This window comes from Echinops telfairi, unplaced genomic scaffold (genome assembly GCF_000313985.2).
Source record: "Echinops telfairi isolate 266 unplaced genomic scaffold, ASM31398v2 ScPeMD7_443;HRSCAF=831, whole genome shotgun sequence".
Taxonomy (NCBI): Eukaryota; Metazoa; Chordata; class Mammalia; order Afrosoricida; family Tenrecidae; genus Echinops; species Echinops telfairi.
In genome coordinates this window covers 262,617-275,597 of record NW_022104341.1, presented here as the reverse complement: position 1 = coordinate 275,597, position 12,981 = coordinate 262,617, and the positions used below count along the sequence as shown (strand labels likewise).

Sequence of the window (12,981 nt, the reverse complement as noted above, 5' to 3'; positions counted from 1 at the left end):
TGTCCGTCCCCCAGGGAGGTCACATATAGATCCTTGTAATCAGTTCCCTCTTTCCAACCCACTCTCCCTCTACCCTCCCGGTATCGCCACTCACACCACTGGTCCTGAAGGGGTCATCCACCCTGGATTCCCTGTATTTCCAGTTCCTATCTGTACCAGTGTACATCCTCTGGTGTAGCCAGACTAGCAAGGTAGAATTCGTATCATGATAGTGGGGGCGGGGAGGAAGCATGTAGGAACTAGAGTAAAGTTGTATTTTTCATCATTGCTACATCGCACCCTGACTGGAGCCAAATTTCAACCCTGGCAAAAGTCATGTGCTGAATGCTTTGAGCTATGAAACAGCGGTCCCTGGCTCTGTTACTAAGAACAATTACAACCTGGAAAACCTAATAAAGCGCTTTTCGAACTCTAGTTTCTATTCTGTAGAATACAAATGTGTACTAGTTTTGGGGGCCCAATCTAGCTTTGACACGTGATGGCTCTATGTCAAACTATCAAGATTCTGCTCCGTTGTCTTGTTTTCATTTATATCCACTCTCCTTTGGCTTATCTTTTCTATTACTTACAGAACACCTTTCTCAGAGATAAAAATTCCTTCATGAACTCTCCTTACCTCTAATTCTGACTCCTTCCCACTAGGAACTTCCACTTATACACTACCACACATATGCTAGCAGCAGCCTATCACATAAAATAAATTCCAGTACGAACTTTCAATAGTAACCTCATTCCGAAGGTCAAGCAACCTAGCAAAGCTTTATCTTTCCCAAAGTGGCACTCTCATTTCCCCAAAAGCTTCCAAACACACTTAAAGATCATTATTGCAGAAAAAAAAACCCCAAAAACAATGTTCCTGGTACCTGTAGAGGTTAATATCTGCAAATGATTTGCTATTATTGATGGCAAACACACAGAGAAAGCCTTCGCCTGTCCTCATGTACTGGTCTCTCATGGCACTGTACTCCTCTTGTCCCGCTGTGTCCAGTATGTCCAACAGACAGGTTTCACCGTCTATAACCACCTGCTTTCGGTATGAATCCTAGGGTTGTGAAGGAGATGGGGAGAGAGGGACATTCCATTTTCATTTAAAAACCTCAGGGAAAGCAATGTCATTGACCAGGTTAAATAAATTGATACGCAAGTCCACCTGCTTTGCCCCTCTAACCGCTATTATTTAATCACAAATATAAACACTTAATGTCACTTCAGGGGAAAAAGTTCCAAATCCTGTGTGTCTGCAAAAAGGGAAATAGTCATTCTGTAGCTGGGAAAGATGAATAAAAACCAGGGTTATTCAAAAGAGGGATCACTGCTCTCAGGATACTAGATATTAAATTCATTTCATAAAATTATAATCTGGATTGTTACTATTCAAACTATTTATTCTTCTTTACAAATCGTAATGAGGCTTTCAGTGATAATCTGGTACTGGTTATAGTGCCATTTATGCTTAAGACTAAATACACAAATACTCTTTGTTTCCAGTTTCAATACCAATTTCCTCCTCATCATGCCAGATTATACCTGGGGAAAATATTTCAAAATCAAAAAATTTCTAGAAGGTTCCAAACAAAGGTTAATTCTTTAAGAAAGAGACATGCAAAATAAAATCCCCTTCCAATGAACTTTGGCTACCTACATTTTGGTAATCTGCTGCAAAGAAAATAAAATCACAAGTGGGGCAAGGTCCGGACCCCAAACCAGACTGTGACCTAGTTTCTTGGCCCATTGATCATTGTTCTGTAACTCACTTCATGATGTGGCTGTAATATTGCTATTATTCTTTCAAAGTAACACAGAATTCACTTTATCAAAACTTTATTGATGAATAAATAATGGTTAAATGTTCTGAGGAAATAAGCTAAAGTGTAATTTAAAAGGTTGAGTCTAGGCAAAAACAAAGCAAGTAGTTTTTTCCTAGTGGGAAGGAGGAAGTTACTAACTGGAAAAGGGCATGGGAGAACTCTGTGGGACAATGGAAATACTCAATATTCTGATCGGGGTGTTGATTACAAGGGCATACAGAAATGTAGTTACTAAGCAGTAGACATAGACATATTTTACTGTATGTAACTTAAAGTGTATAATAAAATCAAAGGTTCTAACTCTACTACAGCTGTTAAACCTGAAATAAAGATTAGATGAAGGCTTTCAACTAATTTTTATTAATGGCTGAGTCGTACCTACCCTGGTAGCACAGTGGTTTAAGTGCTCAGTGGCCAACTGAAGGGAAGGCGGTTTGAACCCACCATTTGTAACTTCACAAGAGACTGTTGCGGCAGTCTGCTTCTGTAAAAATGCACAGCCTTGGAAACCCAATGGAACAATTTACTCGTCTCAAGAGGCTGCTAGGACTAAGAATTGACTCAATGGCCAAAGGTTGTTTTTGTTTGTTTCTTGTTAGAGTTACTTTGCACTAATTAAATTTTGAGAAGCCACGCTATTAATAATGCACTAAATCGATAAGTAAAACATGCAAATAAATATGCAAAGCAACACCTAGAACTAACCCCTTTTAAATGAAATAAAATAAAATCTTTTATTTAAAAATTTTAGAAGTCACTTTCTATAGGATGAACTCCAGAGACAACAATGGAATCCTTCAAATAAATACTTGAGTCTGAATTGACTTGACGGCAAGTGTTACCATTCACATATAATTTAAGCATGTTAATTACCTTATTTGACTTTTCACAACATCCCTGTGTAGTAGGCAGGATAAATGTATATAACTGAATACGTAAGTAAAATGAGACTCCGAAGGGTTAAGTGATGGGCTAATTCACCTAAGCGGCAAACAAGGACCTGAGTCCTACGTAGTGACTCAAAATCTCATGCTTTCTACTCCCAACTCACACTCCCAGCTGCTGGAGCCAGCCGGATCACTGACTCCTCCCTCTTCTGCAATGCAATCAGGAAGACCGTTCCTACCTAGGTCTCTGTTTTTGTTACTACTGTCATACATGAAAAATGGACTGTATTCAACACTGAATTTGCAACACTTTTCCAGAGTTGTTAAAAATTGTAAGCATTTGAGAAAATTTTCAGCAGACAACAAAAATAAACTGTCAACATGGCAAGCTTTACCTATTGCACTGCAGAATGAGTACACAGAATAGCTTTATTTTCTCGCCTGTCATTATGCTGAAAACGACCTAGGCGCAACAGATCACCAGTGGACCTCACCTCTATCGTGGGGTCATACTCGTCTACAAAGTGGTTCTGGATTAGCTGGATTGTCAGAGCACTTTTCCCAACACCACCTGCTCCAACCACCACCAGTTTGTACTCAGTCATTTCACACCAGCAAAGACCTGTGAAAAAGCAGCAATTAGGGTTAACTGGCGAGCTCCACCTACCGTACTTCAAAGCTCTTTATAAATCAATAGCTACTGAAACCAGAGTTCAACATGTATCCGGTTCCATGCACCCGACCCTCCTCTAGGCTCTTAAAAGTGAGTCCGGGAGCAAAAACACTTGCAGCTTGATCTGGGCCTCATAATTTTGGCTTCTAGTCCTCTCGCTAACCCCCTCTCGTTTATTTTTCAACAATCCTGGGGCCCCGCCCTCAGTTTAAGGTAAGGGGAAGGAACCCCTTCCTTCCCGCTCCCCCCGCAACTCTTCCTAACTCTTGGGGGCGGCTTCCAGGCTGCTGCTTCCTACAAACGACCCACACCGCCCGTCTCTGCCGAGGACTCTCCTCGGACCCCCGCCCCGCGCCTTTGTCTCCGCTCCCCGACTTCACGCGGCGCCTGGCCGCAGCCGGGCGCCTCCACGCTCGAGAGCTGGAAGCCGCACACGCCTAACCCTCACCTCAAGCTCTGCTGCCTCCGCGCCGGACGGTTTCGGGAACACAAGCGGGAAACTCGTTGGAGACCCCGGAACCGCCATGAACAGCCCCCACTAGGGAGCGGTACTTCCGGCCGCGCCCGCTACGCAATCCGTCGGCGCCCCGGGCGCCCGAGGCCCCGCCCCGGCCACGTGGGCCGCAGCCCCGCGAGTCACGCGGCCGGCCCCACCCAGCAGCAGCCCTCCCACACAGGACGCTTCGATAATGAAAGCGCTGGGTGTTAGTCGTCTCAAAAATCAGTAAAACTTTATTCGCTTCCATTCGTTTGCCATTAACAGTAAATTGGAGAAAGCAAAAATGTGTTTACAAAGATAAATGGCCTCTTTACCCAGAGATCAAAACCTCAAACGACAATGGGGAAGATAAAGCACCCTCCCCCACACCCCCTGAGCGGACCCTTGTCACCTTAGACAAAGCTTTATGAGACCCTGTATGCTGAGGGTCATGAAATCAGACCAACTTCATTCCCGTGATAGGCCGAACAGAAGCTACAACAGGGCTCCAGCGCCTGTTATTTTACATGACACGGGAACCAGACCAGGTGGCTACTGGTTAATAAAAAAAACAGGATTCATTTCAGGCACAACTTTTTTTATTTTTTTGTTTTGTTTTTAAATCAATAAAAGAAATTGGGTCCTAGAAGCTGCAGTGGTCTAAGCAGCAGCAAATTTGTGCATTCATCCTTTGTTGTTTTTGTTTAAATACGTTTAAATTATCACACTGCTGGCACACCTCATTTGCATGAAATTCTGCACCATACATACTAATTGTAGTAAAGTTACCCCTCCCCCCGCCCCCATCCTAGGGGAAAAAAAAAACTACTCTGGAAGATAATTTCACAGATATCTAACCAAACTTCGTTAAGTGGACTGTGACAAGATTACAAATGATATGAAAAATAACATCTTAACATTTGGCCATCAACGTAAGAAAATGGTTTGTCTATTATAAATTTTTGTAATTTTTAAAAGGTAATATAGTCTACCCTCATCTGGTCCTCAGAATTAAAGCATAATGAACAGGAAAGAAAAAAAGAATTGCAACTGCGTGCTAAGGCAGAAAGAACATCTTGCCAGAAGTATGAAGGAAGAGTAGACACGAAATATCAAGTGCAGAATTTCATAGGGCCAACAAGGTAACAGTCTATAGTTATCACTTACAACACAGGCGAAGTGGATTTTGCAATTACCAGTTGTGTTAAATGCACCAAATAAAGCTCCTAAAATTGATACTATAAGGCGCCACCTTAAGTTCTCCAGGCTGCAACTGTGCATAATTTTAAAATGGTTTTCTTAAATTTATTTATTTTTAAACATAACACGAGGAAGGTGTTAAAACTGGTGTAATAGCTCATTAGAATAAGTATTCCAGATTTTGGGAGGGATGAAGAGGGAGATATTCAGAACCCTTCACCAAAACCACCCCCAACTTGATCATAGTGGATTAATGATGTGCTTTGTGGATGTGATTAGTCAATGACACCAGCTTGACGGATCTTTCTTTCGGCACCAAATCCCTGTAAAGAAATAAAATTGCAGTTAATGACTCGGTGGTACTGGACAACCTCAGTAACTTCACAATTCTAAAATTAAGCACAAAAACAGAGCCCTGGTGGTGCAGTTATTCATTGTAACTACACGGTTAGCAGTTTGAAACCACTTTTCAGGATAAAGGCAAAGCCTTCTGCTCCCGTAAGTTTGTCTTGGAAACTCACAGGGAAAACTTTACCTGTCCCCTAGAGTCTCTGTGTGAGTCGGAATTGGCTTGATGGTAATGGGTTTGGTAACGACTGCTACATTTTTCTTAAATGAGAAGATGTAGTAATCACAAGGTTAACAGTTTGAATCCATTGGTCGCTCTTCAAAAGACAACAGTGCTTTCTACTCCCATAAAGAGTTACCAGTTTCAGAAACTCACAGGGGCAATTCTATGCTGTTTAGAGTCTGAAGGAGTCAGCAGAGGCTTGAAAACTGTGAGCTCATTACCTAAACTATGTTCAAAGTATCCAGAATAGCTAGAAATATGAGCAACCATTATGTACAAAAGCACTACTGAAATTGTTTGCTTCATTTTCTCAGATCTCTACTGAAATAAGACCCCAGCAATCTGCTGGTCTGTCAGTTGGCCTTCTGAAGGCTGGTATGGTCTCATACCATTGAGTTATCTGGTCCCCTTGGCTGACGAAGAACCATGAGGCGAGGAGCACTAGCATCATCCAGGGTAATGCTCTTCAAACGATTGACCAACCGGTCAGGTCTTGGGGCGGCAACAGCTTTGGGGCCTTCACTGCAATATAATGAAGAGGTGAGCAGCAACAACACTTGGGAAGAAATCAGCTACTAGTGTTTTCTACCTAACTACTCAAATGAGTCACTTTTAATGAGAGGACTCTTGCCACCTCAATCTAGGCAGCTAGCAGGACAGGACAGGCAAGTTTTTTCTCCCCCTTCTCTTTCAACTCAAAAATTTATTACGAGTTGTAAGAATCACTTGGGCAAGGGTCATCTCTACACTAGTTAAGAGTACAGTTCCACAGATAAAAAAACCAAGGCAGTGGATGGGAAAATCCTTTAAAATGTTAAATACGAAGAAATGTTTCCAGGGACTCCCATCTCTTGTAATAGTAGCAATTTTAGAGATTTTTTTTAAGTATAAGCAAGGACTGTTAAACTGTTTAAATTTTTAGAAACACAAGACTATAGAATACTGTTTTTAAAAGAATCTCACATATAGCAAGTACCCAAAATAATGCTTCACGGGGACAAATTTTTAATATTGATGGCTAGATAAAGAAGTCAACTTTGCGGGGAGAAAAAAGGGAGCTGTTACCAAGTAGTTCAAGAAGAAAATGTTTTGAACTGTGGTATCAATTATACAATACTGCTTGGGGTGACTGAACTATGGAAGGTTATGATATCTGTAAGAGCTCCCAAATTAAAAAAAGGCTACCAATAAGAAAAACCTAGGAAGTATCAAGAAATAACCAAAGAGTGAAGGGGAAACAGCAGCAAGCAAAACACCAACACCACTCTTTAAGACATGTGATAAAGCAGAGCACACACTCCAGATGTGCAAAGAGCCAGTCCAACAAAAGTAAAACTTACCAGACACGCCAAACATTGCAGGCACTGCATTTGCCAGTGCGCTGATTAAGGATCACCGAGAACTCCACTTCATCTCCTGCCTGTAGCTCAATGCCATCCTGAACTTCCTTCACGTGGAAAAAGAGCTTCTTGCTGTCTCCTACTTCATAGTTAATGAAGCCAAACTGTAAAGAAAAATAAAGTAGCTAAGAAAGGACATACAGCAGAGGGTTTAGAAAACACTTCACTCTGAATGAAGCACAATGCTTGACTAACTAGAAGATTTATAAAATGTGGAATTAATGCTGCTATACCAGCTCAGCTGCCTATGGCAGTTTATGGTGATACTTCTCACGTGGTAACAGCTTATGGGGCTGCAAAACTTCCCATGAGAATTATTAAACTGGGTTTTAATATTATAAGCAATAGCCATACAAAATGTTTTATTCACTGTATCGATGCTGGAAAAGGTCCTGAGCGCTTGAAGAGAAATTCCCTGTATGTCACAGTACCAGGGATAGTTTTGCATCTAATAAGCTTATTTTTTGAGCACGTCTAAATGTGGTTCCTTGGTGTCATGTGCAAAGGAATTCTGGGCTAAAGCACTACATACCTTGTAGTATCAACATTATTTTGTGGGGAGTTGTGGAGGATTTTATTTTGTTTAGATGCACAATCAACTCACAGAAGGAGCAGTCAGGAAGCCAGATGTTATTAATTACATTAATTACATTGGGCAAATCTGCAGCACATACCTCTTTGAAATTTTCATTTTCATTTTGACAGCTTTATATGAGACTGTACTCAATATATCGTGTAATGCCAACAACCTTTATTTCCTCTTTGTCAATATTGTCATCCCCCCTTGCTGTCTTTATAAAACAAGTGATCACAAGGTATTAAATAAGTAAAAGTAAAATCCAAACACATGTTGATAGTTCTCTCGACTGAAAAATTCATGTGTTGTGATTACTTGGAAAAATTAATAAATGACAATCCGTTGACTCGTGAAATGATCAAGTTTTGATCCAAAGATACTGCCACTTACCTGATCTTTCACACACTCCACTGTGGCCCTACGCAGGGGTGTGATGTTGTAGGCCATAGTCTGTGCATTCTGGCCCAGAACACACAACTGGAACTTGACACTCTCCCCTTTCTGCAGGCAATCCCCTTTGTTGGCCATCCCAACTATGCCAAATGGATACACCTCACCTTTCATATCCCCTGCAAGGAGAAATAGGAAAAGTATTTCACAACAGTCCCAAATATGCTTATAATGAATACAGTTGCTAAAAACAAATCAGGTTCATTGAAACAATTCTTGAACACTAACTACTACCCTGAAACAAATAACTTGATTAGAACAGCTTTAAACAGTTTGAAGTTTATGAATTTAAAAAACAACATTAACAATCCCATGACCAAACAATCCCATGGCCCTCTGTATTGAGCATTTTAACCATTATGAGTTACTAATATCACTTGCTGGATTACCTTCTCAATTTCACAATATGAGCCAAACATATTTCTGCCCTATACCCAACTGGACATTTAACAATTAGCCAGGCATAGGTGGATCAATTTCTTCGGCATCTTATCTATCTACTTTGTATTTACAGTGCCTCCCATGGTCAAGTAAAAATTTTCTTCCAGGATCAGAAAATAAACATTTTAGCTCTGTCACAACCACCCAACTATGCAGTTGTTGGAAGAAAACAGCCAAAACCCTTCCCTACATGTAAGAATTGTGTAGAAGTCAGTGCAGGCTACATACAACCTTGGTCAAAAAGGCCCAATCATTTAAATCCACAGAATCAAGAAAGGGAGAAAAGAGAAAAATATCGGGTTGAGGTCAGAGGCTTCCAAACTGAAAATACTTTTACCATCTTCTGAAGGCAAAGTAAAATCCTCTCCCTCCCCCACCCAACAAAAGAACCAGAACTTTTAAGGACAACCTTTCGGTAGAGAAGTCATTCAGCAGAGTGTTAGAGCAGCTAGCTGAATCTAGTTGGGGAATAATTATTTATTAAGCCCTTAAATTAATTCACATTTAAGCTTTATAAAACCTTTTGAGGAAAAAGAGACTCTCCTCATTTTAAACCTGAATAAACCGAGCCAGGCAAGGTATAAGAAATGTGTCCCAGATTATAGAGAGCTAGGAGGTAGGAAAGCTGGAGTTCAGATCCAGATCTAAACAAGTCCAAAGCACTTACATCAGTTATATTCCTGAATGAAATAGCTGTGTTTAGGCACCATTACGTTAATATAAATAATATGCAAGGTATATGGTGTTTTTCTTCTTCTGAGGAGTGAATGACACACATGCTTCATATTATATGCAAGAACATGTCATTTTTACAAGTAACACTACTCACTTGTCACCAAATAGGAAAATGTGATGTTTAGTTTTTTAAAAAATCTTGATAGGCTTAGCGATTTCCTTTTCCATAAACATTGCTGCTCTGCATTATGTACTACAGTATTACACAGACTGCATACTCTGAGTACGAGACTGAGGAGGGAGTGCAAACCAAAGTAAAACTGGAAAGCCAAAGAGGAGGAAGATGGGAAAAGTTATGTGATTCAGACTTCCCTTTCGAGTTCGCTGCAATCCAATCGCTCCAACTCACAGCACCTCTATAGGACAGGGTAGAACTGTCCCTTGTGGGTTCCTAAGACTAAAACTCTTTAAAGGAGTAGAAAGCCTCATCTTTCTCCTGGGTCGCCGGTGGCTTCGAACTGGCCCGCAGGTTAGCAGCCCAATGTGTAACCAATGCATCACCAAAGTTTATTTACATACAGGGTGTGGAATCATCACAGCTTTAAAATTGAGTGATACTGGAGTTGGGGACCAAGTAGTTCTATGCCAAGACAGAAATGTCTACGTACCCCGCGTGTGGTAAAGTTAAGTTTCCTTCTCTCAAACACCTTGCTCTGTTAAACAACCCCTCGCCCCACCATGCTGACTCCTAGATAGCACAGAGGCTTCCCTTTGTGTCTATCATCTTAGGTCAGAATTCCACCCCCTCTCACCTATCTCAGCCAACACTTTGGTAACTCAATCACCCATTAGGTTCCTTCTCACATTTGCATTACAAGCTTGTTCTAAAGTTGGTCTTTTTGGTAGTGACTATTAAAGGGGGTGGCATATGAATTCAAGAGAATCCTCAAAGGTGGTGAGAAAAATGCACAAAAGGGAAAAACAGAGAATTTGTCAGAAATAAGATCCTTATGAAAGCTAGCCATTAAGCGATACAGTAAACTTTTGCAGAAAGCATGATTATTTGCAAAATTGAATGGCATTAGGAAAAAAGGGGGGAGGGAAATTATATAAAGCTCAGGCAATGGAAAATACTTGATTATCATAAACTTAAGTATTTGCTCCTGAGATTTTGTTCCCAGTTTCAATGTAACTCAGAGGTAGTATGCTCAGTGGAAGCAGTCATTGAGACTCCATTTTCAAGGACTACAAATATAAAAACTAACTATGGTTTAAAAAATTTGTCGCTTATATGGCAAATGTGAAATAACCCAATATGGGCACTCTTACCTTCTTCCACAATCTCAATCATTCCTTGGTACTCAGTTTGTGTTGGATCAACACTCCTTAGGGGACGAATGACTTTACCAGAGTAGATAGTGGGATCAGCTTCTTCAGAAACACCATTCACTATAAAATGAAAGCAAGTGAAAAAAAAAAAAATGAAAGCAAGTACATCACTTTTCCAAAAACTTTAAACTTTACCCCTCCCATTAGGAGAAAAGTGAGGGAGTAAGGGGAGTATAAACCTATGATTAGTTGGTTGGTTACTTGCTATGCTTAAAATGGGGGCCATCTAGCTCAGAAGCAACAAAGCCCACATGGAAGCAGCACACCAGCCTGTGTGATCACGAGGTGTCGAAGGGATCAGGTATCAGGCATCATCAGAACAAAAAAAAAATCTTACCATAGTGAATGATGGGGGGAGTGCGGAGTGGAGACCCAAAGCCCATTAGTAGGCTACTGGAGATCCCCTTGCAGAAGGGTCTCAGGGAGGAGACGAGCCACAGGGTGCGATGTAACAACGATGAGAAATACATCTTTCCTCTAGTTCCTAAATGCTTCCTCCCTCCCCGCCACACTATCATGATCCAAATTCTACCTTGCAAGTCTGGCTAAACCAGAGGATGTACACTGGTACAGATAGGAACTGGAAACACAGGGCATCCAGGGCAGATGATCCCTTCAGGACCAGTGGTGTGAGTGGCGATACTGGGAGGGTGGAGGGAGAGTGGGTTGGAAAGAGGGAACCGATTTTAAGGATCTATATGTGACCTCCTCCCTAGAGGACGGACAACAGAAAAGTGGGTGAAGGGAGACATCGGACAGGGCAAGATATGACAAAATAGTAATTTATAAATTATCAAGGGCTCATGAGGGACGGGGGAGAGAGGAGGGAGGGGAAAAATGAGGACCTGATGCTGCGGACTTAAGTGGAGAGCAAATGTTTTGAGAATGACGAGGGCAACGAATGTACAAATGTGCTTTACACAATTGCTGCATGTATGGATTGTGATAAGAGTCATATGAGTCCCTAAAAAAAAACACGATTAAAATAAATAAATAATTTAAATTAAAAAAAAAATAATTAAGAAATGGGGCAGGGCAGGGAGCATAAAGTCAAATTTTGGATATTTTATAAACAACCATGTTAATTGTCTCCTCTCATCAAATGAGGGGACTTCCACAAATTCATGGTAAAACTCCAATACATTTTAATTCCATTTGTCCACCATCCTTTTGAAGTGTGTTTAAGAACAGGTTTCATATTGAAAACCTGTTCTAGTCTTTCCCAGTGAAGAGTCATTCTAGTGAGGCCTTCTTGGGTCTCTAAAATGGCAAAGATAGCATTCCTTCTCTCTTCCTCGATTGGTTTTAATCTTAATGCCATGTTTTCCTATCTGTCTAAACATTTTATCTAGTTTACTTGTTTGCTCACACTTGCCACCAAAGATAAGCTCAAGGAACGTAGGTATCTGTTTTGTTCACTGCTGCACCCTCCAGAATGAATTTAGCTGTCTATTACCATTAAACTCGTGTTCGCTGTTATCATTCCCTCCTTGGGACTATCAGAGAAAAGTTACTTGAGTTGTTTAGGTAAAAGCAAAAAGGTAGCTCTTGAGTGGCAATGTTTACTTACTGTTCCATTATTTTTCAGAGTTAGTCTAATTCTGCTCCAAAGTAGTCCTCTAGATGCACATAGTCTCTCTGCCCCAATTAACTGGAGATGTACGACTCAGGATTATTTTTTTCAAAAGTTTAAAATAATTTAAAAGTACGTGATATCCAGAATAGTACATTTTAAGCCCATTAGAATTATTCAAAGGATTTTTCAAAATAGACCGCCCACTTCTAGCATTTTCTTCTTAAGACTAGGCTGGGGGTCCAAGAATTTGCATTTCTTAACAGCCACCAGTGGGTCTGCTTGTCCTCTTCAACTCTGTCCACCTCCCACTCATAGCATAGACGAATAAACAGCAGTCACAATTCATTACCTGAGTGTGTTTTATTCACTTTCTCTGCACTGACTTTGTTGCCTTTGCCTTTGGACAAGCTATACTCGACTGTGTCTCCCAATTCCAGGCTATCGACATCACCAGAGAACTCACTGAGGAGGGGGGGAAAAAGATTTATTGTATAATTTACAACCTACAAATGTCAACAATAGCAAGTAGACTTCATTGTTCAACAACGTTTTAAAGTGCTTATTCATACTGCAAAGCTCTACGCACGTTTTATTTGACTCACTGAATTCTGAAAAACACTGTCAAGAATCATCATTATCAACTGCAAGACATTAGCCGACATCACAACTCCCTGGTGCCATGACAAGAACACACAGAGTAGAACAAAACCTCTCCCTGAAGCAGAAGGCTCCTAATTCAGTATTCAAAACAGACACGGGTCTTCGTTTTCTGGCCACATGTTTTCTATATAAAGATCCAAGATTAACTTCAGTTTATACCTTGTCAAAATTTTATCAATATGAAATATGGAGTTCA

At 40.7% G+C, this 12,981-nt stretch overlaps 2 protein-coding genes across 5 annotated transcripts in view; both read right to left on the bottom strand.

Annotated features, from left to right (window-relative positions):
- The window catches only part of NRAS (NRAS proto-oncogene, GTPase), a 10,425-nt gene extending 6,514 nt beyond the window's left edge, over positions 1–3,911 (bottom strand). The window contains exons 1-3 of the mRNA XM_004699153.2: positions 3,817–3,911; positions 3,190–3,317; positions 864–1,042 (exon numbers count right to left, since the gene is read on the bottom strand). Of these exons, the coding sequence (XP_004699210.1) occupies positions 864–1,042; positions 3,190–3,300 (290 nt within the window). The 5' untranslated portion in view covers positions 3,301–3,317; positions 3,817–3,911. The remainder of the gene's footprint in view (positions 1–863; positions 1,043–3,189; positions 3,318–3,816) is intronic.
- Positions 3,912–4,080: 169 nt separating this feature from the next.
- CSDE1 (cold shock domain containing E1) overlaps positions 4,081–12,981 on the bottom strand; it is a 48,235-nt gene continuing 39,334 nt past the window's right edge. For all 4 annotated transcript variants that reach the window (XM_004699147.2, XM_004699148.3, XM_004699149.3 and 1 more), the window contains 6 exons: positions 12,475–12,587; positions 10,490–10,609; positions 7,985–8,163; positions 6,958–7,121; positions 6,007–6,139; positions 4,081–5,369 (listed from right to left, as the gene is read on the bottom strand). In XM_004699147.2, the coding sequence (XP_004699204.1) occupies positions 5,322–5,369; positions 6,007–6,139; positions 6,958–7,121; positions 7,985–8,163; positions 10,490–10,609; positions 12,475–12,587 (757 nt within the window). In that variant the 3' untranslated portion in view covers positions 4,081–5,321. The remainder of the gene's footprint in view (positions 5,370–6,006; positions 6,140–6,957; positions 7,122–7,984; positions 8,164–10,489; positions 10,610–12,474; positions 12,588–12,981) is intronic.